The 26,678-nt window shown below is 43.1% G+C and overlaps 2 protein-coding genes across 7 annotated transcripts in view; both read right to left on the reverse strand.

Annotated features, from left to right (window-relative positions):
* RGPD4 (RANBP2 like and GRIP domain containing 4) overlaps window positions 1–1,923 on the reverse strand; it is a 33,680-nt gene extending 31,757 nt beyond the window's left edge. The window contains exon 1 of one of the 2 annotated variants that reach the window (XM_075092064.1): window positions 1,667–1,923. In XM_075092064.1, the coding sequence (XP_074948165.1) occupies window positions 1,667–1,738 (72 nt within the window). In that variant the 5' untranslated portion in view covers window positions 1,739–1,923. The remainder of the gene's footprint in view (window positions 1–1,666) is intronic. The other variant, XM_075092055.1, reaches the window with a different exon arrangement.
* Window positions 1,924–4,935: 3,012 nt separating this feature from the next.
* LIMS1 (LIM zinc finger domain containing 1) overlaps window positions 4,936–26,678 on the reverse strand; it is a 76,501-nt gene continuing 54,758 nt past the window's right edge. For 4 of the 5 annotated variants that reach the window (XM_075092115.1, XM_075092109.1, XM_075092098.1 and 1 more), the window contains exons 2-10: window positions 22,426–22,585; window positions 16,806–16,872; window positions 14,281–14,401; window positions 13,269–13,418; window positions 11,940–12,090; window positions 11,058–11,150; window positions 9,590–9,638; window positions 7,250–7,325; window positions 4,936–6,445 (exon numbers count right to left, since the gene is read on the reverse strand). In XM_075092115.1, the coding sequence (XP_074948216.1) occupies window positions 6,331–6,445; window positions 7,250–7,325; window positions 9,590–9,638; window positions 11,058–11,150; window positions 11,940–12,090; window positions 13,269–13,418; window positions 14,281–14,401; window positions 16,806–16,872; window positions 22,426–22,585 (982 nt within the window). In that variant the 3' untranslated portion in view covers window positions 4,936–6,330. Of the gene's footprint in view, window positions 6,446–7,249; window positions 7,326–9,589; window positions 9,639–11,057; window positions 11,151–11,939; window positions 12,091–13,268; window positions 13,419–14,280; window positions 14,402–16,805; window positions 16,873–22,425; window positions 22,586–24,880; window positions 25,254–26,678 lie in introns of those variants that run through there. The other variant, XM_075092088.1, reaches the window with a different exon arrangement.

A 26,678-nucleotide genomic window follows, 5' to 3' on the forward strand; every position in this document is an offset into this window, starting at 1 on the left:
TGAACCAAAAAAATACTGGAACTAGTTACACCTATGATTCCAAGCAAGCACATACATTTTGAATACACTTGAATTGCTAGTCTCCCTCCCTCTCCCACCCCCGCTATCCATACAAAATTTTAAGTGGTTTAGAATGAAACAAGTCCTCCTAAGATACTTTAAGTTTTCAGCCTGTATTTTTGAAGTAGGTTATAAAAAGGAAACACTGAAACATGTCAGTGTGGAGTCACACTTGGCATCTCCTTTTAAACACAGATGAAAAGAAACCTCTAAATAAATGCTTTGTAGCCTTATAAGCACGCCCCTCAAAATCAACACAAGAAAACCAGTAACTATTTCCACCATTGACTGTGCTATACAATTAGTTGTAAGCATTTCTTAAAAAAAAACCCCAAACCCAATTACACACGTACAAGTTGGCCTTAAGCACAACAAGAGAGAAATTTTTGTTGTTGTTGTTGAATTCAGTAGGAATATCAAAACAACTGAGGGAACATCTCTGGTTCTGGCAGTGATGTAGCTGAAATTGCCTGGCCTAAACAGCACCCAAGTCAATTAAGCAAAGTCACAGGACAACTTTGTTACTCTGGGGAGATGTACAATGATGGTGTACACAGGCCCTGCATAAAGGCCCTACTGCATAATGGTGAACATGGATGCATTCATGCTATACAACACACTGCTGAATATTCTACCTTTGCAATAAAAATCAATTCAGAGCAGCAGAACAGGATCTTTCAGGATTAAACAGCTCCCATGAATTGCATCAGACTGCTCACTGTGACCTGTACACCATTTTCCAAATATAATGGAAAAATCATACAATAACCATGCAGAGCTCCTCATCCTTCTGTCCAGTTACTAAAAATACAGTAGGAAAGTTATTTTCTCTCAGTTCTCCCTCTCTTAATACTGCTATTTCACAAAGCAGTCATACAGACAAGAATACTAATCGCACAGCACATGAAAGAAAACTGAAAGTGTCTCACATGTTCCTTGAGTTCTTTATTTTTCTAAGAACATGCTCAGGAAACTTAGGAACTACACTCTCACAAAACTGAATAATTCTGTACTTAGGGAGCCGGTGGGCTGTTTAAAGCTATAGTAAGGCCTACCAGGTGTAAAAAAGGCAAGTGCACAGCTCTGGTAAGCCACTGCTCCGGGTTAGGGAAGGGATCTCCAGTAAGCGAAAGCCCATACCCTTCCTCTCGGCACCTTCCCCTACCTCACTCGGCTTAAGGAAACCCGGAGTCAACAGGGACTCGGAGGCACACCCAGAGACACCAGAACTCCCTTTTCCCCCTGCCACCAGGGAGGAGGAAGGGCAGAGCGCACCGAGCCCCGGCACCGCGGCGTCCGGCGCGGGGGGCCGCAGCACACGCCGAAAGCAGCCGGTCCCCGCCCTGGGCCCGGTCCGTGCCGGCGGCCCGGCTCCACGGGAGGTGGCCTCCTCTCGGGAAGCGGGGGAAGGAGGGCGACCGCCGCCGCCCCACGCCAGCCGCCTCCCTCGGGCCCGGCGCCGGGCGAGGAGGGGGAGGGGGACCCCACCACGGGCCGCACCGAACCAGGCCAGGGCCGGGCGGCCGCCAGCAACCCCAACGCCCCCGGGTACTGGCACGGGCGGGAAGGGCGAGGCCACCCGGGGCCCACCGCCGGCATCGCTCACCTCTCTGGGGGAAGGCGCGGCGGCCTGCACGGAGGCGACGTACCGCTCCACTTCGGGCTTCGTGCGCCTCATGTTGGCGCCGCGGCGGGGGCCGCGCCCGGCCTCCCTCCGGACGGAGCGCCTTCTCCACCGGCCTCGGCGCGGCGCCTTCGCGGGGGGAAGCAGAAAGAGGAAGAAGGAGGAAGCCGCCGAGGGACTCGGCCGCCTCCACCCGTTACGCAAGTTCCCGCGCAACCGCACAGGGCGCGCGGCCTCGGCTACTGCGCAAGAGCCGACGGCTCCGGGGGAGGGCGGGGCCTCCGCCGGCACCGCGCATGCGCCCCGCGGCGGGAGCGCGCAGGCGCGGCAGGGTGGGGGGCGGAGCCAGGCAAGGGGCGCGGGCCTCCTGAGGGGCGGGAGCGGGGCCGGGGCGGGGGCAGAGCTGAGCTCCCGCCAGCTTCGGCTTTGTGTCCCCCTACCTTTGAAGGGGGACCTGATCGTCGCTCTGTTGTTGCTAGACCAGCTTCCACTCGTGGGGGAAGCCTTAGCTGTCACAGAAGATCTTCACGCGCGTGGAGCCGTGCATTAGTTTTCTCACCTATGAACCGTAAATCCGTAAGCATGGGTCTTCTCGCTGAGACCCACTGCTCTAGGAAACGAGTTTCCAAATATTGTAGCAGCTTTGGTGAGAAACCGTATTTTACAGGTACTGTGAATAGCACAATTACATTCTTTGTTACGATCCTGCTGTACAGCTGGGAGCATGGATCAGAAGATGATGAGATCAGGAGCCCTCGAAAGGAGAAATTTGCAAGCTGCACCTGTAAGGTTGGTGGTGCTGAGCGCTGGTGGTTGCCCCGCGGTGTAATTGCTAGCTGGCAGCCTCGGATTCTGCTCGCTGGAATTGCCCGTCTCATCGCTCCACTGCCGGTTCAGGCACTTGGGTCAAAATGTGGCCACTGGGCTCTGTCTCCCGAGAAGCATCATTAAAAATTTGTCCCATTCTCAATCTGAAGCAACCCGTTAACAGCTGTATGATTCCTGCTACACCTGAAAAATACTGACATCACCAAAGCTTTTGCCATCTTTGCCGGAAAAATAAAAAAACATAACCCAACTTGTTCCTGCAAGGAGATCAGCATCATCCATGTCACATCCTGGCTGAAAGAATCAATCCTCCCTTTTACTATTTGCTCTATTAATGGTGATTTATTTAGACATTGGAATAATGTCCTAAGAAGAAAGAGGATCTTTTTTCCTCTGTCCTGTTTTGAATGGCATGCCTACAGCTGGGGTTACCAAATAATTTATCAGCACCTGCCAGGCTAAGTAATAAAAGTCTTGGTGCTAGTGCAGAGGAGAATGCTAAGAGTTGGCTCAGTTGGCTCACTGGAGGAAATTTCTGCTCTTCAGCTGATGGGGAGGCATAGGGCAGTGCCTTCATACAGACAAGGTCCAGTGCCTTGACAGCGGTCACAGTCTCTCGCCCACGCCTGCAGAAGTGGCAACCCCCCATGTTGTCCCCGGCAGCTGCAACACGAGGAAGGCAGCTCACCAGGCGGGACAGCAGTTGACTGTTGTGCCATCCTTGCAACCTGCCTGTGCTGAGCTTGGCTCGGTACCTATCCGTTGGAACACAGCACAGGGCTTGCCACTGCCCGCAGCAGAAAGGCTTTAGGCTCCACTTCTCCCTACGGCTACATCCATTGGGATTTCCTACTGTTAGTCTAAGCAGGGGCTTCAAGAAGAATCTCTCTTGCCCATGCTTGATCAATCCCATGCAGCAGAAAGGGGTGAAGCTTGTGAGGCATCCATTCCCACATCCCAGGCTCACCCCTGCCTTTGAGAGACCTATAGGGGTCATAGGTAGGAAAACAATAATAAACTCTGCCTCTTTCATGAAAGTATCTCCAGCTATGCAAAATATTTGTAATACTGACAGGCCAGGAAGTGAGCTTCAACACCAGACCTGTAATTGTCCAGGCTGCCTAATTGCTAGCTTGTGCCCTGGCTCTGTTTTGCAACTGCTTTTAATTAATCCTCTTCATAACAATGTCCAAGGGTATTATTTCAATGACAGTTCACTCCAAAGAGAGCTCCCCAAGAGAGCAGTGTGGATTTGGGAACCCACCACTTGAGATAGGACTCCAATAATAAAAAAACATTCACCATGAGGGTGACTAAGCACTGGAACATATTGTCCACAAAGGTCTGTGAAATCTTCCATGGAGATACTCACAGCTTGGCTGAGGAAGACATTCAGTACTGATCCAGCTTTGAAGTTAGACCTGCTTTGAGCAGATGGTTGGGCTAGCTGACCTCTAGCAGTCCCTTCCAACCAATATGCTTCTCTGATTCATCAGGCTTTGAACCCTCAAGTGCTCTCAGATGCTCTCAGCGCTGCATCGTGAGGTCTGAGATGCACATGCTCACGTTTATGAAATAGAAACTGCTGTCTTGGTGAACTGTAGCACAGCGTTTGCATCAGGAACTTGGAAAACAGAAAACAAACCATACTGTGTTAGGGCCACAGAGTCAACAGGAGACCTGTGGCTGCACAGTGCAAAGAAGGCCACTGAGTTGTAGATGGAAGTAACCCCAAGCAATGTGGATGTTAGCCAGGTCTTGCCATTTAGTCTCCTGGTTAGGGACCCTTCCCGACTCTTTGAGAAGTAAGGTTGTGCATGCATAGGCTGAAGGAAAAGCCATACAGTCAGTGTGACGTGAAAAACCTAGAAGAAGCAGGGAATCACAATTCAAAGGAAACATTGCTGAGTATGGTCTAGTGAATGCACAGCACAGTCCAAAATCCCAACAGGGCTACCATGCTTGGTGTGTACATGTTTTTTGGGGACATTTTAAGCTTTGCTAGTCTTTCTAGTCTTGAACACAGTCAGGACTGCATTCGGTTACTGAACAGCTATGGTGTTCAATAACTACATAGGATAAAACAGTTAAAAAATACCCTACCTAGCACTAAACTGGAAGTTTGGGGTGACTACAGTGAAAGGAGGAGAGAAAAAATTGATAGGAAGGTGTATGTTTTAAACTCAGACAAGGTATTTTCTTCAGGGAAACCTAGCCACTGGCTGTTCTTCATGAAAGAAACTGCAGTTTCTTTCATGAACCTAAGAACTAACTACAGTGGGATATCTAGGAATGGCACATGTCTCCTTTAAATCAGGATAATAAGGAAGTATTTACATACAGTCACAGGTCAAAACATAGGGAACTGAGAGATCCTAGTTGCTTTCCCACCTTTCTCAGGCAGTCATTTAAGAGAGGTGATACAAGGTTTAATAACATAGCCTTTATTGATGACATCGGAAAGCAGATGTTTTAAAGCAACTAATTTTTCATCAACAGAAAGAAAATTTTATTTCCTATGAAGTAATTACATAAAATCTGTTTAAGTCACTAACATAAAAAAAAATTAAAATATTTACGTACTTCGTAATGTAGTACCATCAAGAAGTGCTAAGTAACTATATTTTCTGTAAGAAAGGGGGGAAAATAAAACGAATTTGCATGGACAGAAGTCAACAGTATAAAACAATTAAATGTATGTTATAAGGATTACTTGTGAGCTCAGTTCTTGAGGATGGCAAAAGAAATAGATCCTAGCAGGATCAAACCTTGTATATTTACACTCATAGGTGCAAAAGTAATATCACCAGTTAATTGAAATATGCATTTTCAGTATTGTTCTGAAAATTAATGAAGTCTAGAAGCTAAATTTTAAGGTCAGCTGTTCACATTTCAAATAAAACACTTCTCACATCCCATATAATTAAGGCAAAGTATGTTATATTTTGAAAATACCTTGTATATAGTTTCTGTGTAAGAATACAGCATAAAAAATAAAATGATATATATATATTTAATGGAACACTGTTGCATATGGTCCAGCAGAAGAATAAGGCACAAAAAGTAAATAGAATGCAAAAGCATATATAAAAATTAATGTGTTATTTTGAGTGGAATATAGCAAAATTCAAGTAGTTCTGAGTATGCTCATTTTTTGCAATAGGAATATATATTTTATCTAGGTATTTCATACTAAGCCTGATGTACAAAGATTCATCATGTAAGCATAATCTATCAGAATTAGGTCATTTGTACTGTATTTAGAAATCTGATACTTTTCAAACCATCTGAAACAAGGCTCCTTTAATGAGACAACTTGGCCTGAAATCCAAGTGTGAAGTTCTTAATGAGGCAAAGTATGTTGGTTTCTTGCCCAAGTCACTTGACTTGGGCAAGTTTTGTGTACATGCTTTATTTGAAGGTTAATACTTTCATTAATATAAATGACAATACATGCCCCTAAGGTTGGACACATTTGCACAGTTTTTGCGGGTATTCAGAAGCAGATTTTCTGTCTTTGTAAATTTCCGCAGAGATTACTGTGCAGAATGGGCCACTTGCACCAGTTCAGCTGCATTATCAGGGTCAGAAACCTTTCAGGTGAGCTGGTAGTTCATTTAGTTTGGAAGTATGGTCTGTTTATCAAGAAATAAGCATACATGTACATGTACAGAGAGCAGAGAATCTGAAGGTATTTCCATTTCACAGAAGGCATACATCATTTGCTGTCTGCAGCCTCAAAGCAGCGCCCCCCCCCCCCCCCCCCCAAGTTATACATCCAAGATTTTCACAAAGGAAGGGGAGAGCAGATCAAGTCTTTACTTCCTTCCCAAAGTTTCAGCTAGTTTCTTCAGTCTTTTCTTCAGCTCTAGAGGAAACTTCTCGTAACACTTTTTGCAGACAGGCTTCATATCAAACTCAACAAATTTATTCCTAAAATGACAAAGCGAAAAACAGACAAAAGTTTTAGCAGCAGGTATAGTGAAAATTTTTTTAAAGTATCCTATTAAACGTTCATAGGCAAAAAATTACAATTGCAATTCATACGTATATATGAAGTTACTTTTGCTTATACATTATAGACAGTAATTACAGTACCCGTTTGAGTAAGTTATGCAGTTTTATGTCTATACTTATTAAAAGCCTTTCAAACCTAGTTGTAGAGCTCAACAGACTAAACATAAGATAACATGGAATAACAAGCTAGCATTTCAAGTTGCAGTTATGTGAAAAATATCTTTGTTTTGTTATAAATTCATGCAAAAACTTAAAACAAAAGCATCCTTAGCACTGACCAAAGAAGAAAGGAGCAGAGGTGGTGGTGAGAAGGAAAAAAGGTTTACAGACAGACTGGCTTTTTCTTTTTCTGCTTCTCTTTATCCTTTGCTTCACGTTCCCGTTTGGCAAGTCGTCGCTTAAATTCATCTGGCATTTTCTCATAACAGTGTTTGCAGACAGGTTTTAGATCAATTTCAACAAACTTATCCCTTTAGAGTTAAACAGAAAAAATAAAGGATAGAAAAGGAGAAGAGTTAAGGAGACTAACTGAAGGAAGTACTGAACAGACACCAGAGAGAGATGTAAATTAGTAAGTGGAGCAAGAGGAAGAAGGATGCACATATTTTCTCAATGCTGCTTATATGTTTTTCATATCATAACAGTTACGCTAAGACAACATCTACGCTTCAAAGATAACCACTGATGTTTAGAAGGCATCACTCTTATCTATAAACTTACTTGAGTGTTAACTTAGTGTTGCAAGTTGAACAAGCAAAACAGTTCACACACCATGCCTTATTCAGAGCAGACACAACTGGAGTGATGGGGAAAAAAAGGAAATCATTAGCATTACAGGAAAAAAATAACAGATATTACAAAAATTGTAATCTCCCACGTTCATGATGCATGAAGGACAGCCATTTGATTCTTGTATCAACTGTTATAAGGACTGTAACAATAACGTGGCAAGGCTAGGAAGGCACACGTGAGTGTAGTGTAGCAGGACTGGGAAGCATTGACAAAGCTGTCTCTGAGGGTACGTACAGCTCTGTGTTCACCAGCAAGTCCAGTGTAACCTATTTCTGCCTCCTGTTCCCTGCTTCCACCTCATCCCAGAGCATGCTGACCTCAGGCAACTGTTTTATGAGGCGGTGTTTCCAGCTTAATCAGGAGACTTTTTCAGCTGAAAAGCAATCCAGCAAGAAAGTGTTTATGTTTTCATTCACGTTCATTTCTCAGCTCCCGTTCAGAAGACTGCAGTGCTGTCAGCAATGGCACTTGCCCAGCCGAAGAAAATAACATGAAGCCAGCAGTCAGGAGGCTGCTGATAAATCAGCGCTATCAGGGTGAAAAAAATTATGGACTATTGAGTTAAATTACTTGACCAAGACAAACTTGGCTATATTTTTATTCTTTGCTTTGGAGAGAAAATAACTATTTTCTCTTTGTTCTGTATCTCAATCTGTTTTCTGTTCTTCCTCTCTTTCAACGTACCTTTCCACTTTTCCCTGCCAAAATTTGCCTCTCTTCTTAATCTAAGTTAGAAGATGCAGGACAATGGTTTCCTCATAAAACACCGCATTTTGTCAACAAGCAGAACCAGAGCATTGTCACGCAGTGCTTTTTTCCTGCGCCATGGGGCAAGCACATCCACAGAAGCATAGTTATTCCACTGCTTGCCAAAATACTACTAGTCGGGTGAAAGCCCTCACTCCCAAGCAACCTCTGCAGTACATAGACACCCTCCTGAAAAACTGCTGCCACAGATATTTGTTCCACCAGAGAGAGAGACAGAGAGAGAACAATATTGGATAATTTGTGACAGTAGTGTCAAATTTGTGTGCAGAAAAAAAGAAAGGAGAAATGTAATAAAACAATTGAAGATGTACATTGAAAAGAAATTACTGCATTACAACACATTCTGTTCAGTTCAGAGACCAAACAACATAGAATGTGCGAATCAAATTATGTGGTATAACATTGGAAACAGAGAAACGTAGTCATCAGGTACAGCTGAATTTATTCGTGCACCTCAGTACCCAGTTCTGCTCATTCTAGTAGGATTTTACTGAAGAGGAAGACACTGTTTCCTCCAAAGCATTTTGGATTGTTGTTCTGCAGGTATAGTTCAAGCCAGAAAATGTGGGGAAAGCGCATCTCTGGAACGTAGGTCTCACCCTATAGTTACATGACTACTAGTTTATGTCTCTTTTTACACGCTAGAGGCTTCCTCCTACTTCATTAATGGCTTTGGCTTAGGTGAGGCTAACATTGGTATTATAGTATTTACTTTGGGTAGGGGTAAATAGGCACATAATGTTGCATTATTTAAGTTAGAATAATTTGCTTTTGGCATTTTATCATAGCTGGTTGTCCACCCCTGCCCCTCCCCAAAAAAGAACCCAAAACAAACAACCCAACAACCAAACAAAAAACCAAACAAAGTTAAACTAAACAGAACTGCTTCAAGTTCTGCCTTTACATGGCACATCTTTCCAAGTATGATCTTTCCTGGTTTTGTGACATTATCACCAGCCGAGATTTTCAAAAGACAGGTGTCTGCAATAGATAGGCAAATATCTCTAGGAACCAAACTGACATAATGGGAAATAAGCACTTTTTAAAAAATCCCTTAGAGTGTCCACCCACATCTTTCAATATCTGAACACTTTTTCAAATTTGGTTCATGATCGCTAAATTCACTTGAGGAGATGCACGTGTGGTCATTCTCACCCTTGCATGTGTTCTTTTTTGAAGTCGGTGGGGCAGGAAGCCACTTCTGTGCATCTCCCAGCATCCCTGGCCTTTTCATGTCACTAAGGGGTTTCTGGTTGACCACGATTCTCTTCAGCCACTGGGTGGTCTTTTACCATCACGAAATGCTCGCTGTTAGGTTTTCTTACCATCTGGTCTCTGACTAATCAGCTCTAACCTAATTTCCGATGGAGAGAATGGCTGGTTTTGTTTTAAGGAGTATAATCAAGGATTCAACAGGGGGATGTTTTCCCCTTACTTCCACTTTTAAAGGGAACTTCCATCAGAAAGGAACATTAATGAAACAGTTAGAAAAGTGCTTACCATCTCCTTCAATCACACGGTTGCAGTGGAAACAAACATCACCAAATAGCTGAAGACGAAAGAGGAGTAATGAATTTTTAATGTAATGATTGTATCAAGGGTAGCTTCTCAAACTAACAAAATAACTGTATTTCAGCCGACGAGCACAACAGCTTTCCTATTTATTTCAGCAAAATAAAGAGAATGCTGGCAAGTCTGGTTTAGTTTTCCAAGTACGTTTTGTATCATCTCATCATAAAAAGTCTTAAAGATGAAAACATTCATTTACATCTGTTCGATCCTCTGTAAATACAGTTCTGTTTGGTTTTAACACTTCTCTAATCCTGAATATTTGAAATACAGCAGTCGGTGTCATATACACATCATTACTAATAAATTTAACATTTGGACTTACATGCTTGACTATAACAACATACTGCTGTTTCTGGCAAAAAACTGTAAGGAAATTTTTATTTTTAATAAAAATAACAAGAAAAAGGAAAATATAGGCCAAAAATTATCCATTCCATTTCCAGGCTTAACATTCGTCCATGGTGTAACAATTAAGAAGTTCCCAAGATTTCATGTATTTTTATTATCGCTAGAATTTAACCTAGTAAAAGACATCTACTCTACATATAGCTCTTGTCTGGTATATGTACTTGCCCCACCATGGCTGCAACACTATTACTACTAATGTCATGGCATTTATTGTCTACACATATGGCAGCAACATTTCAATCATCTGCCCTTCATCACTGACAAATTAAGAATCCATCCGCAATTAGCAGATGCCTTACAACTCCTAAATGTAACCCCCAGTCTTGTATTTATACAGACGAAGAGGCGGACATGACACAATGCAGATGGCTTCCAAAAAAAAAGGTCTGTACATCGTGGTGCTGGACTACACAATCAAGGGAGTCTGGAGAGAGATGGTATCACAGTATATAACTCCCATATAAATGCAAGTGGTCACTAGGTGGTGTCCTCTGACAAATTTAGTCTTTGCAGACTTCAGCAACCTAGAAAATGAGCTGGGTGACGCAGTGTATGTTAACACACACTCATCTTGGAATAGCAGCTGTAGGGAGACCATGCTACTCACTAGGGCCTCGTCTTAAGCCGCAGCTACTGAGTGGCAAATCTTTAGCTTCTTGGAAAGACTGGGTGTCATTAGCCGCTCTGATCTCACAGACACGTAAAAGCTCGTAACAGCTCTACATAAGTACCACCAAGCTTGACCACTCCAGACTGATTGTCCTGGCTAGCCTATGAGAAATCCCTGCAGTTTTCTTTCTCAATATCAGACCAATGTATTGAGAAACCTGTATAAATTAACTGTAACAGAACATCTGCTAATTGACATTAGTCAATTACAGATGCCTGTAAGAAAACATAAGAATGTCCACGGGTTCCCATCTCCAGCTAATAAAGCCAATTCATGAGTTTACCAATTAACACCATTTTTAAAAATATGCAACCTCACCTGATTATAGTGGGTTTCACAATACGCCAAGCCTTTTCTCTCGTAATGACGATGACCCAGGAATGGCTTTTCACATTTCGCACAGACAAAATGCTACAAAGAAAATTACGTACGTTTGTTTGGATTACTTGGAAGTAATAGCATTTTTTTCTGGAAAGCAAGCCAACCAAGCCCAGTGCTGAACATGACTGAAGTCTACTGAGCTAATGTGCCATCTTGAAAAGGAGAGTTAAAACCTTTTTGTTTCTACATTTATACCACTAAAATAATGCTCCTTTTCATGTCATCAACATATCAGTCCAAAAGTTACAAAAAAAAACCCAAACCCCAAGCAAAGGGACTCTCATACATTATCAATGAACACAACGAAGAGATTTTAAACCAACATTACACTCTTGTGAAGAAAGCATTTGCTGGAGATTTTCAAAGCAACAAAAGGAACAGGTTGCTTATCTTCCTAATCTTGGACACGGCCCTGAAATATGAGCCCTCACATAAAATGCTTTAATGATATTTACATGGTATGTGACTATGGAAGACATAAGGGTATTACAATGCTCAGTAATATTATGGTCGCCAAAGAATTTTACTGCCTTTCCACATGTCCTGTTCTGCACTCTGAAATTTTCTTCTATAAGGACCTCACAGTGCTTCCTTTGGTAACTGATCTTACAGTGATTTCACAAAGTGCTCTGTAAGGTAGGAGATAACTCCTATTTCACAGTGGAAGACCAGCCACAAGAAGGTTGAAGATGGAATTAGGAGAAGGCATTTAGTAATCATTGCTGTATACTTTGCTAATCCTGTCATTGAAATTGATCAGCAAAATCCCAGGTTAGTATGTTCATGTTTGTAAAAGACAATGTCCCATCTGATGTTTACCTCCACGTGCCATTGTTTGCCCATAGCATTCACCACACGGCCTTCAATTGGTCTTCTACATGCCCCACAGATGGGGACACCCATTTTGTCATGGCAGGGTAAGCAGTATAATTCTCCCTTCAACTCACGAGCATCAGCAGTAAGCTCCTTCCTGTTCAAAAGTTAAAGAATCAAGAACATGAATAAAGGCAATGAACAATGTCAACTCTTGAGAGTTTCTGAAAAGAGGAAATAATTTTTAGCATTTGTTTTAGAAATGTTATTTGTACTACAGCAGTGTCAAATATGACATTGTTCAAGACTGACCACAATAAAGCAAGAACAGGCTGCTAAGTGAGGTGCACTAAGTCTCTCTGAATACACCTACTGAGCTATTGTCACTCCGCATTTTGGTTATGTAGCACAAATGTGTGTATGCAAGCTGTCACCATGTTTGGTTTATATTTGGGCGCTCTTATCACCAGTTTATTTTAGATTTGCATAACTGTAACTGAAAGTAAAATGTAGGCTTCTACATCTAGGTACATTTTCCCTGTTGTGTCAAACTTAGGAGAAAGAAAAACATGGACCCACATGAGCTAGCTAAGTTTGTTCATTGCCAGTTGCAGAATCTCATATACTCTACTTTTTAGTGATCTGCGTGGTTAGAATACTGAGAACAGCTAAACTTTAAATGTGACTGTACTCATTAATGGTCTCAACTGTTTGCCACTGACACACCACCACATGTTGTCATTCAAATCAGCCTTCACTATGGCACTGAACTGATAGCTTCCTTTGCACCAGAAATAAACAACTAATAACCCATGCTATTTGCTACAATGCCCCCTGATCTATGCATCAGTGCAGGATGTAGAAATGTGCAGCTTCAAGTACTGCAGTTGCAGAAGCTGATAAGGTGAGGTGGGAGAAAAAAATAGGCTTTAGAAGGAGAGAACAAAGTTTGCATGCCACTCAACTAAAAAGAAATAACACAGGCAAGATAGTAACTCAAGCAGCCAAAGAGGTCCACTTTTTTCCCTCTCGCAGCAGAATAACATGCTATCATTTCACTGCTACAGAAACCGTTATCTGCGTCCATACTTTGTATTTTGTAAGGTACCACCTTGTCCTGCAGAGTCCAACCTTTCCTTACTCCTCAAGTTCTTCCTTATATGACCTCAAGCCAACTCCACCATCCCAAAAGCAGTAACACACATCTGGCCACAAGGCACCCAAACTCCCTCACCTCTTGCCAGTTGTACAGGACAGGTTTTCACTTTAAGATGTAAATCGATAAAACAAATAAACCCAGCATGTTCCCGTTTTCCTTTGCAGAACTCAAGTTACCCGCAATTCGCACAGTTGAAGTGATCAGGGTGATAAGGATCATTTTTGAATATGAGAGGCTGTTCGTCAATAATGGCATGACACTTCTGGCAAATGTACTTTCCCAGGCCTCTGGCTTTTTCCCTGTTATGGCAAGGACGGCAGAGATGCCTGAAACAGCATAAAAAAAGAGAGGTAAGTACTGGTACCAGGTACTACAGTGCAAAACATAAACAAAAAAATCTATTAGACTCCCATTTCAATCAGCCCTTTTTGGAAGGAAAATAGCCTTTAAAACAATTTCCTTGTTAGGCAAACCAAGTTCTGAAGAGGAAGGGCTATCATTCTGTTTTCTGTCACCACTGGGATTTAATTTCTTCAGGTCATATCAGTTTAAGCTGTGTTGAAACACAGAAAACCAAGTTTGTGATAGATTCTCATTGCTGAATATTTTACTCTCAAAATCTTAAAAATTTCGATTGGAAGCTGCATGACCACACAGGTCCTAATTCTGTAAATAACTATGGATATCATATTATACATAGGAAGCCAATAGCCATAGATCCACGTGTAAAACATTCTTGTGATCACAGCTGGTAAAAATATCCTACTCTGTGAAGTGTCCCATTGAATTTAAAGCAATTATTAATACACAAGCTGCTAAGATAAACCAAAATTGGAAACCCAAGTTAGAAAAAGAAAGTAAAAACTGATATTAAAAAAATAAAGACAATGCTTCTGTATCTGATTGTATTCTCTATTATTATGTATCACAATGGCCCCAAAATGTTACCAGGTAGAGAATATGTTTGCAGAGAAATTTGGTGTTGAAGTAGGAAAACTGTTAATATTTTAAGTGTATATTTCAAGATAGCCATTCTTAAATTTTGTGTTGAACTCTTAGACCTTTTCCCCACAAAAGATGCTTCAGTTGTGCCACCCCAGCTGGAGAGCTTCAGGAATCAAAACCCCTCAGTCCCCTCTCAGTTAATTTTATTCATGATCAGCCACAGAAGGAAGGGTGAAGATCTACCTGCCGGCATTCTTGACAAATCCAATATCAGCCAATACTTGCTGGCAGATATCACAGCGGAAGCACTCTGGATGCCAGCTATTGTTCATAGCTTTAATAACACGACCAATAATGAACTCACCTGTAAGAAACACAACACTGGAATGTAAAATACCATACTAGACAAAGTTAAATGACAAATGAATTGCTATGTCATCATCCTCTTTCTTCCCCTCAAATCTGGTAGGATACATTGCTTTCAGTATCACAGTTCTCGTTCTAAACTCTGGAATTTGGGATTGTTTGGTTTGTTTGATATGGGTCAGAATAAAACATCCTTGCTGATGGAGGACCTTCTGTTCTTCACATACAAGACCTTCTACATGCACACTCCACCTTCTCTCTTCAATCATCCTTTTACAGTCCCTTCCCTGTTTTTACTTAGCTGTTGTCAAACTGTTAAGAAATATCTCAAATTCTTTATATAATATGGCTTTCTTGTGTCCTCATCATCCTTCTTTTCTTTTAGAAGACAATTTTAACTTGTCATGTACATAGTAGTGGTTTCTACTCGACTAGGACCAAGCCTTGAAGGGGCTTTATACTCAAAGCCCAACAGAACTGACCTTGGGTGGCTGCGGACCTCCTGAAAAAAAAAAAACAAACCAAAAACCACAAACCCCAGGGAATCAAACTGCAAAAGCACAGTGAAGCTGCAGAACTGTCAATCCAACACACACAATTTCTGACCTACCATGAGGAGACCTGTCCTGTAAGGCATTAACAAAATGGTGTGAGAACGACTGTTTTGCATGCACAGTATGACTGTACTGCACAGGCAGTGGAGCCATGTCCACCACACACATGATTTAGTCATTCTCTACATGGACGTTGTAGCCAAGGCCCTGAGCAGTGTGAAGGCTCTGCCTAAAACGTGTTGGGAGTTCAGCTTCCTGATGCTGTGGGAGGCTGAGTCCCAGCTCTGGAGAGCATACAACTCAGCTCCCAAAGGGGAGCGATCAGCCAGTAACAGATGCAGATGATAACATCTAGCATGCGACTGTGTGGCGCTCCCGTGAAGTCATAGCTTTTCAAGAACAAAACTCAATGGACTCTAGAAACATTGGGAACGCTCAAGGCTCAAGGCCTCAGAACTGACAACAGCTCCACTGATTTTGGCTACACTTACTAAATCTAAGCAGTGGCAAATCCTGGGTCCCCACAGGACCCTGATGAGGTTTTAAGGGAGCTGGTGGTATGAGGAGCCAGGGCAGGAGCAGTGGGAGCTGGGGAGAAGAAACCCTGGAGATAGGCAGTGTAGCTCCCCCATGCTACCCCTTGCTGAGCTGCTTTCAGCTCCTGGCTGCTGAAGAAGAGAAGGTCCCTCTACCCAGCTTGCTGGGGGAAGTATGGGTGCTAACAGACACCAGCAGAAGTCAGCAGCATGTGGATGATGCTGGTGTGTGGGAAGAGCGGCACATTGCCTGTCAGGTGGTTAGGTGTAAGGATTCACCCAATGCCTTCAGAGGCAAGGAACAGGGAAGCAGAAGAGGAGGCCCTGGCACAGGGGAGCAGGAAGGGAAGGATGGAAGGAAGGGGGCTGTGGAGTGACTGGAGGCACATAAGGAGCCCTCACATGTGTGATGTGACTGGCCAGTGGAACGGATGAGGTGACAAGACTTCCTGGTTTGTCATGTACTTCAGGCTTGCTGAAAAATTGCCACTGACCCCTTTCTTCCTCTTCCCCTACTTGTTCACATCTGCAGCTTTAGATTCAAAGGTCAATAACATCTACTTCCCTCTCCCTTGGTGTTCAACCCCTCCCTGCACACAAGGGAAAGGCCTCACTGAGATAAGCAAAAGCCATAGTGCCTTGCCAAGGTGCCACAGAAACACAAAAGCTTCCAGACTAGTTTAAGCAATAGTCAAGTAATGACTTCCCAGCCCTGCCCGAGCACGATGTGTCACACACAGGGTGTCAAAACTTGCAAATGATTACAGCACAGCAGACATGCAAGCATTTACATCAATAGTGGCAAAACACTGTTATGTAGGGCTGACATGAGACACTGAAGCCTTAAAGGTATTTGTTTCAAAAACAGAAAGCAGGACCAGCTGGCCCATCAGTTGATTGTAACACTACATGATGAAGACTGTCCCTGCTTTTGTGAAGTAGGACAGCACAGGTGAGTTACAGTAGTCAAAGCAGATGACAGAGACTTGTTCCAGGGTTTCAGCTGCACGAGCACATGCCTGTAGATATATATATAACCAGAAGTCTGTTCATTTGATCACTGTCAACAGCAAAACTACTCACTCAAATAATTCAAACCTTTTTTTTTTTTTTTTTTTAAATCCCATTGTTTGATGACCTTTAGGAAAAGCAGCTCCCCAGATTCTCTGAAATCTAGTTCATTCTGGAAGTTGACATGCTCAGCTGCACAGGGCCGCCTCTCAGAGAAGACACACAAGGGTTGCGCATCTTCCCCCAGTGACATTCCCATCTGGGATCAGTGTGAAGTGTTTCACCTTGATGTAAAACTTACCACATTGATGGCAGCAAGGGGCAAAAAGCATTTGAAAATCATGTTCGCAGTACTTCCTCCCTTCAAACTGAAAATGGAATAAAATCTGAGCGTTAGAGAGATGAGGAACATGCCCTTAATATAAATGCTGTAACATACCAGTTTTTTTCCAGATGCAATTAGGTAGCAAAACATGAGGGGCTGCACAAAAAAAACAGACCATGTGCTAAATCCACCCACCTTAATTTGACTACTAGTTAGCATGTAGCATTAATAGCGCACCATTCCTCTAATACTGCTGACAGTGTAAGGCATCTTCTGTCACACATTTAAACAGAATCACAGGTTGGAAGGGATGTCAGGGATCATCCAACCTTTCTAGGAAGAGCACAGTCTAGACAAGATGACCCAGCACCCTGTCCAGTCGACTCTTGAAAGTGTCCAGTTTACATCACAAGAGATGTCTGAATTTTGACAGACTGCAGAAACTCTGATGCAATTGAGTGAATTCTGGGTGGCAGGAAATTAGCTAACGAAAACCTTTCCTGGGGGGAAGCATTTTCCCTGAACCCATTTGATCTCTTCCCCACTCTACATTTCCTGCAAGAATGACCCAGCATACCAGAGGAAGTCAGTACAGGGGGAGGAAGAACACCCAGGGACAAAAATCTTTGCAATTTAAGGAGCAATACAGCCAAAACATGAAGGGAAATAAGGCTTTTTCTTTGTGATGCTTATTTCATAGAATCATAGAATCATTTAGGTTGGAAAAGACCCTTAAGATCATTGAGTCCAAATGTTAAGGAACGAAGTTCATTACATCGACCAGATGAAATAGGGAACTGATCTTAAGGGATTTGGATTTGGATCTGAATTTTCTCACAGCTTAGAGAAGTTCAGCTGCAGTTCAAGCTTGCATAGGAAAAAAAATTAAAGGAAAAAAAAGTTCTACAGCACTGCATTAGCAACTTAGCTGGAGAATATGTAAAAACATGCAGGCAAGTATGTCCTGAAATGCAGGGAAATGTTTAGATACCTTCAGGCACATCTTTACTAGACACACATGCCAACTAGCATGTCAAAACCAGACAGACAATATTAGGTATGCTATGAAATGTTTGCATTTGAATGTCTCAGTTTGAAACACTGGAAAAGGGGAATAGCAGGAAATGCCACTCCTTCCTTTTTACTGGGTCTAAGACAAAACAAAGTGAATAGCACAAAATACTACCCACAAATTAAGTTTTGGTGCATGGACAGAAAATACAGCAATGTCCTTCAAGATTACTTGTTTTATACTATGAAATTCCACAGATCAAATCCAATGTAAGTATAGTAATTACTTGTGCAATATACAGAGCCACTGGCAGGATGGGGATCTAATGAAACACTCTAGAAGTCACTAAATACTTGATATCAGAAACTAATTCCTGTGCTCAACCTGAACTGCACCTACAAGGAACAGAAAGAAATGTGCTCTATCCAGACACTTCCAGAAGTCTCTGCTAGCAATTTATCAAGTGTTTTTTCCAGCGTAATACCCTACACAGATGACTTTTTTAATTGGAGATATTGGGTTTTTTGAAATTGAGATACAGAGGGCTATTACTGTCTCAAAGAGTAGTGGAAATCATTGGTTCGTTGAGAACTGTGCTTGCTTCCTGCTGGATAAAATCCTTTTTAAACTGAAAAAATCCAAAAGCTTCCTGTTTAGGGTAAACAGCTGGTCCAATGCATCCGTGGGTGCTGACGGAACTGGTGGATGAAATTGCTAATACACTGTCCTTCATATCTGAGAAGTCATGGCAGTCTGTTGAAGTTCCCACTGAGTGGAAAAGGGGAAACATAACCCCCCTTTTTAAAAACGGAAAAAAGGAAGACCCAGGGAACTCCAGTCCAGTCAATCTCACCTCTGTCCCTGGCAAGATCATGGAGCAGATCCTCCTGGAAACTATGCTAAGGCACATGGGAAATAAGGAGGTGATTGGTGACAGCCAACATGGCTTCACTAAGGGCAAATCGTGCCTGACAAACTTGGTATAGGTCTGTGCGCTGCTACCTGTTGTAAGACTCTGCAACTGCAGCTCTAGGCAACGTGGCTTCCATGCAGCGGAGTAAAAGCAGACCAGAATTGCTACTACTTCACATCTGACAGCAAAGCGCGCGAGTTTGGAAATTCTGCTGGCATGTACTTGTGCTAATTTCTGTTTAGGTTGAGTGCGTAAGAAAAGATGCTAAACTGATGATGCAGGTGCTAACCTGATGATGCTGAGCAAACTGTAACGCAAATACACCCTAGCAGGTCCTAAATCCACAGTTCCCGTGCAACATTAGGCACACACATACACCCATATGCAACGAGGCCAACACTGGCTGGTTACAAATCCATATTACAATTTCTAACATAGGCTCAGGAGGACATCAGCAAAATTCCTGCTACGCTGTGCAGACTCCAAGCTGCGGATGGGCACTGCTATGGCATGGCACCACTTGTGCCTGCAAGTGGCTTGGCTCTGGTGCCAGACCACGGTGAGCTGTGCTGATCTGTGTCCCTGCGGGCAGCCCAAAGACATGTCCCATGGCATTAGCCTGACCAGTTCAGCCTCCACCCGTGAAACACAGCGTGAAAACTTATCACAGCACTGTTTGATGACAAGTGTGATAAGCAGCTTAATGACTAACTGGAGGAACTCTGCAAGGCTTGCAATAGGCAGGGGACGAATATTTGACTTCCCAATTCCTAAGAGCTGGAAATAATTTCCAATAAACATTAACTTAGCTAAACCAGGCACAGAATAAACACAAACTCATGCTGGGCAACCAACAATGCCTGCGTTTACTCATGGGGAACCTGCTCAGAAAAACACATTACCTGGCCACACCTCCAAACACATCCATCTCTCAGAGTGTGTTAAGCCAGTCAGAGGAAGATACCCTTTCTGGCCTGTCTTCTCCAGTCACTTTCTCTTGACAGCAATACAGATCATCTCAAGACTTCAGAGCCCTGTCAGACTGAGCACTGGCCAACATAATCCCACCCTTTACCTGCTTAGGGCTGTCCCTCCCTCTCCCCCAAATGCTGTCAGCCAGTACGTTCCCATCTCTAGTACCGAGGTGCTGAATGAAAGAAGAGCAAGCTGTGCCCTTGCCCGCCCTTCTCCCTAAGCAGCACCACCAGGAAACCTATTGGAGTTTCCACAGCAGTCATCTCACAGGCCACTTGAAAGTGCTAAGTGAAAGTCTTTCTGGCAGCATGAGACATGTGTGGACACCCTAAAGGGTGCAGAGACAGAGGATACAGCCCTGCTGAAGATTTTGCAGCTGAAACAGCCCCAAAGGCATGAGGACTGGGACAGCATGGATATGCACTGACCTCTCCACCTGCTAGAAGATGCCCAGGACAGGCCAGTATAGATGGGGGAGGAAGGCTGGCTAAGATTTATGAGCCATCATCTGAAAGCTGTTGGAGGGCTTAAACAGACCAAAAAGTACCTCTCTTCAACAGCAGCAGACAGACTTGCTGGCGCAGAAAGAAACTGCAAGACTTTGTGGTGGACACTAAAAGGGCTTTAGGCAGAGGGTGATGTGAAGTTCAAGCTACATACAAGCCTTCATGTATTCATTTAATCCTCATCACAATTATTTTACCTCTGTAACAGCTGTGGCAAAAAGGGTCTCTTCTCAACTGAAACCTTACACCTTCTATGTAACATTTCTTAGGAACAAAGTCTCTACGCAGCCTGAAAAAAACCCTACCAACATTAACCAAAACATGTTTAGTACGTGGGGCTATTTGCATTCCCAGGACAATCTATCGACACTCACTTCTGACTCACTACCTTTAACAGGGAGCATCAGTTTGCAGCAAGAGTGCTCAAAGACCAACCATAATAAATACAAATGTTAGCAAGGTAGCAGTAGGAAGCAAAATGCCTACATCCAATACATTTAAACACCACCAGGATACTTGCCCCTGCCAAGGAGATTCAAGTACAGGCACCTCTGAGCAACAGAGAGGTTGTAATATTCCTGGTTGAGGTGCAAAAGTACGACTTTCTTTCCACTGCGGTCCTTCTCCATCCCATAGGATATACAAGGTGCCTAATGCAGGATTTATCAAACCTTTATCTTTAACAAAGGACCATTCAACTTTCTGAAAGGGGTCCCTGGAATGTCTCACTGTTTACTGGGTCAGAAAAATGATGAATAAAGTACTCATAATTTAGAGAAAACACATTTTATTGTTTTAAGACAATTTTATTAACACAATTAAAATATTTTTGTCTTAAAACATTCGTATCACTTTACGCTTGCCTTAACATGTCAGGTCTTAACATGTCAGGATGGACTCGCTTACCATGCCTGCAAGCAGGCAGCAGCTCAGTACATATTAACAATTGTAATGCAATGTGTAAGTATCTAGGGGGTGTTTTGTTTTGTTTTTATTTAATTGCTACTGCCTTGCAGCTCACCTTTTGATGTCTTATGGAACACAATTTGTGCAACACTATCCCTACAGCACTGAAAAGTCTTTTGATCCTCAAACAAGGCGGGAGAAAGCAAACCCCAGGAATCCCCTTTGCCAGTCTCTTTTCCAGTCCACACTCTCCCTCAGCCTCTCCACGTCACCACATAATGTGGCTCTGTAAAATTAGAAGTACTACTGTGGAAGTCAAACTGTTGAGCTCTTGCCATGAGGATGGCACACTGTATGTGAGAGCACAGCATTGTGCTTTTAACACACTGCTGGCCTACCTTTTCAGATCGCAGTATGACATAAATCCTGTAACCGCTACTCTAAGTTGGACTACAAGCTACTTGAGCAGGACCTTATTGCTCAGACAGCAATTCCCTGTCTCACATCATTTACCCTTCCTTATACCAATCAGTTCATATTTTATGAATTAGTCTAAGGCTTTCCCTAAAGTCACTTTGTGCTTGAGATAGCTGAGCCACATCCTGAATCCCCATGATAGGGGAAGGCAAAAGAAAATGACACCGATATCAAAATACCCATCTGAGCTGAGGGCAATCTACCTGGAGGTGAGAAATGTGAGTGAAAGTGGCTTTTAACCCTTGAAAGCATGTGAGAACTGCTAATTTTGAATGCTCCGGTTTGTTAAACCTAGAGTTGACCCTACATCGGCCCCATCTGGTTTGGGCTTTCCACACACCCTGATCTAAGCATGCTGACTTACAGGTCACCTCTACAAGCAGCTTTTCACATGCAGTGCTGGCCTCACTCAACTCAGCAATAAACCTCCTACGGACCACAGGATACTGGGGATTCCTTCTATATGAACGCTCTCATGCTTTCTCTGTATTTCTGGTATGACGTCTAGATTGTCTTCACAGATTTCAGGAGAAAAAGTCTGTGCTGAGAGATGAATCTCCAGCAGTTCTTTTGTCAGCTGTGATAACATGAGCCTACACATTTAAATTAGGTTATACACACTGATGTCCTCCAAACTGGCACAGAAACATTTCTGCTTTCTTCTCCCTCTATTGGGCATATCCTTTTGGAGCCCCATTCTTGCCACGGAGCTTTCTAAGCTATTGATCTGCCCGTAGTTACTTCTGGTATGGGAATGAAGGCAGAAGGCAAAGGTCAGGGGCGAGAGGGGCACTCTGCACCGCCTACCTCGTAGAAGAGCCCTTCGGGGAACTGCTGAAAGCACTGGGCGCAGACGAAGCACTGCTCGTGGTACAGCTCACCGTTGCTGTTGACAATTTTCTCGGCAGGGGCAAAGCCACCTCTGCAGCGCTCACAGATGGCATTTGCAAGCGCGTTCGCCATGTTGCTGTCATAAAAGAAAAGAAAGAAAATTAGCCCAAATAGGCAACAGCACTGCATGTAGGTCTCTTTTTTCCCCCAAAGCCAACTTCATCAGCTCAATGTTAGGCTGCTCCACACAAGATTTTTAATGGACTTAATGACTTGTGGCAACCCCTCGGAAATAAAACTCCCATTTCCCCCGCTCCCAAACTCTTTAGAAACAAAAACCCCACGACGCACTCTAATAACTATTAATTAAAAAAACCAAACCAAAATGTTGTTAATATAGCTACATTTACAGGCTTTTTATGATAAGAAAAGGCAGGTAATTCAAAGAAATACTGTAAAAATTATGAAATGCATTAGAATTACAGGAAAAAAAGGGGCAAATATTAACAATAATTGAGGACTGGCATCCCATAGGAAACTATAAATTATAAATCTGAAATAATTCCCAATTCTAGAATACATGTAACAACATTGGTTCAAAAGATCTAAATAAGCAATGTGAAACTGTACTGTATCTAGTCTGGCAGATATTACTGAAAACCAGAGCAGGTAAACAATTATTCCTTATATAAGCTTTGCATAGCTTGAAGTAATTTTACAAATTTAGTTTGAAGCCATGGGATTTTTAGTTGGTTTGTTAGGGTTCATCTCAGGGAGGCCACCCCACGGCGTGGCGGTGTTGGTCCAGGGCCAAGGAGGAGGGTGGGAATGCTCTGGCTGCCCCAATGCGTCCCACAGACAGACCAACACAAGCTGGCAACCCCATGCCAGGAATGCAAAAATTATTCAAACTGCAACCTTGGCTGCTTCTCAAAGGCACATGACCATAAAATGACAGCACAGTAGCTGCAAAATATCAGAGGAATTAGCTACTTCACTAGGATTGCGTCCACATCTGCAGAAGACAGTATAGCTGTGTTTAAGTTAATTAAGGCTCCTGTGCTAGAAAAAGGCTCACTTGATTTTCCCTTCGCAAGCATTTTCTTACTCGTATCTAGACTGTCAAAGCTAAGCCTTCCAGGATCACCTCTCTGCCCTGACCCCATTTGATAGCAGAGAGCAAGTACAGGGCAATGGTCTAGTTTCATTACAATCTGACCACAGCTGACAAAACTACTGACTCAAACATCTATCCAGAAGCTTATTAAAAAACTGACATTATTTTAAACACCCATGCACGCATGCACACATTTTGATACAGATATCACGCTGCGCCTGTAAGCACAGAGCCCTTAGTCCTCTGTGAGATGCCAAGCCTTTCCTTCCAAGGGGATAAGGCCTCTTGGCTCCCTCACCAGGTTCAACATGAACTGGATTCATTCCTTGCACAGCATCTGAGGAAGCAAGCAAACATCGAGCACGTGGTTCAGAAAGGAATGTGCTTTATCTGTTTCTTATGCTGTCTCACAGAAGAGCCCTATGCAAGGTCACACCTGATCCGTTATTATTAGGTGGCTTTTTTTTTCCCTCTCTCTATAGATCTTTGCAGAAGAGGAAAACAGTAACTGCTACCCAAATATTCACCACCCTCTCAGTGAAACGAGTGGGCAAGTTTCACAAGGATATCAGATGGAGAATGGTGTATCCCACACTATTCCATACATAACAGACAAGCCTACAAATGAACTGCAGTGATTATATGTATACACTGTGGTTAACTGTAAAGCTTGTTGATGGCCTCCATGGATTGCTTTTTGTGGTGGAAAACCTCGGTAACTTCACCTGTCCTCCTTATCAATCTAAATGAAAGATGATCACAGCAGAAACTGGGATGTTCATCATCACCTCAACAGTTCTTGAGCACTAAGGATGTTAAACTTAAGAAACTATTTAATGTTAAGTGCTGTCATACACAAAGTATAATCCAAGCAAAAGCATGAAACAAAGTTCAGAAACAAATGAACGCATAAAGCTTTCCTCCTTATTATGCAAAAGTACTTCACTGTGATTTGAAACACACCATATAGGTAAATCCAGAGACGTACATAATACTTCTGCATTAGTGAAGCAGTTTATCTGTTTGCCCGAAATAACAGGCAAACAACCTGAAGTCAGAGAGACTATTTGACAAATTCCAACCATGTTTCAACTGAATAAAAAATTCTGATGCACTTAATGATGAAGTTTAAAGCAACAGCTCAAATTTTAGTTGTCGATTACAACTGGCAATGAATCAAGCAGAACCGTGGCAAAGGCTGCGTTACAGAACAGCTTGCACAGCCTGTCCAGGGCTCAGATAATAAAATAGAAATGTACAATATGCCAATAATGTCACGTAGTTAAACCCCGAAGCCAAAAAGAATAAACTTACAATCTTGCATAAAAGTCACAAAACTCTTTGTAGAGTTTTATGTCACTGTGTCTACGTTGCAATTTTGACACCGGTTTCTCGCCTTCGTTTCCTGCAGAGTTGTGAGCATCAGGAGCGACCTTGTGTACAACCTCTTCATCCTCAGGGATGGGGTAAGGGTGAGCTCTGCGCTGGAAGTCCATCTCTCTCTAATTGCTTTGCTGGGTGTATATATACTACACTTATACTGCAAAGAAGCTATAGGCAAAGTCTGCAAAACAATATGCTGGACTTCCCCTTGTTCCCAGCAAAGTGATTTACTTTCACAGCTCCGTGTCGTGCAGCCGGAGCTGCTCAGTGCCCTGCTAGAGCTTCAAGTTAAAAGTTCAGCAGCAGGGCGGTGAGTCCGTCACGCTGTGATTTACTGGTGCTGGCTGCCAGCAGAGGAGCACGTTCCCCTGCCAGGCCCTCATGCAAACTCAGATGCTGGAAAGGGGCTTCGCTGCCGGCTGCTGACAGAAGCCGTGCAGGAGAGCTGTGCTACGGGTAACCTATGTGAGCGAACATGTTCACCACCAAACTTGTCCACAGCTACTTTCTGTTGAGGGGGGTGGAGGCGGATTCCAACAATATTTTACCATGGGCAAACCAGGAGTGGAAAGCGCAAAGAGAAAATTTCTGTCATTAGGTAAATATTGCTGTAATGTTACTGTATATTAATTACATTGTAAAAATGGCCTTTAATGTTCCACTGGTGTCTTCTCAGTCATATACACTGAATTTATCTATAGGCATCTTTCTTCTTGCCAGCACTTCAGAGAAGGGGTAGGTACAGATGGATAGTTCGGTTTCTGTTTGCTTCACAGGTCATTAACCAAACTGCCAGGCATGCTATAATGAGCAATATACGACAGAGGAAAAACGAAGCTTGATTTCCAGTGATGTGCTGCGTTTAGAACAATTATCTAACGTAAGAAAACTTCATAGGTTTGAATGCTGAAGTAATTTACTGTGGATATTAGGGAACTGAGAGAGCAAGACCAGGAAGAAAGAATAAAAATTAATCACTCCTTCACCACAGAATGCCCTCCTAATGTTGCAGTTATTTCATGGTTATATTCTATTTAAAAACCCTGTTGTGCACTACTTACTAAGGAAGACAAGGATGATTAGCTGCAGATCTGCAGTTAATAATTACACCCCTGCAAGCTCTCCCTGCTTGAAGTACAGTGCTCGTGGCAGACGTGGGATACTCGGCTTCCAGCAACTTGTAACTGCAGACAAAGCAGGGGTTTGGGAGGCTGTCCTGAGTAACTGTCTCTTGAGCTGAGCTGACTCAGCCTTGTTAGCAATCAATTGAACTGCACAACCGCATGCACTTTGTGCTCATGATACACAGCGTCTAGGTATCTGAAGAATCTCCTAGTCTGTGAGGGGGCATGAGAAAGCAGAGGACAGGAAGGAGACAAACAGGGAATAAGTAGAGAAATTAGGACTAGAAGATGACAAAGGATACGACAGAAAGTCCAGTCAAGGCTACTACTTAATACACCGCCTTCACCTTCCTAGGACCTACTGCAGAGGGTCTGGTTTATGATGGTTTGGGGCTGTATCTCTCACCACTAGTTGGGACAGCTTGCTTGGTAAGTGTACAGCAGTGCACACACCACTCTCCACGCAGGCCTGAGCTTGCACATAGCTGTCTTCCCACAGCCTGGCCAACACCGTGCTACGCTTCTGCTGCTGCCAAATTTGTGGGATGGATTTGGTCAGGCATCTTTCCCTCGCCTCCCCTCAGCAGGAAGCAACCTCTAGGCAA

Source organism: Phalacrocorax aristotelis, chromosome 1, assembly GCF_949628215.1.
Source record: "Phalacrocorax aristotelis chromosome 1, bGulAri2.1, whole genome shotgun sequence".
NCBI classification, from domain to species: Eukaryota; Metazoa; Chordata; class Aves; order Suliformes; family Phalacrocoracidae; genus Phalacrocorax; species Phalacrocorax aristotelis.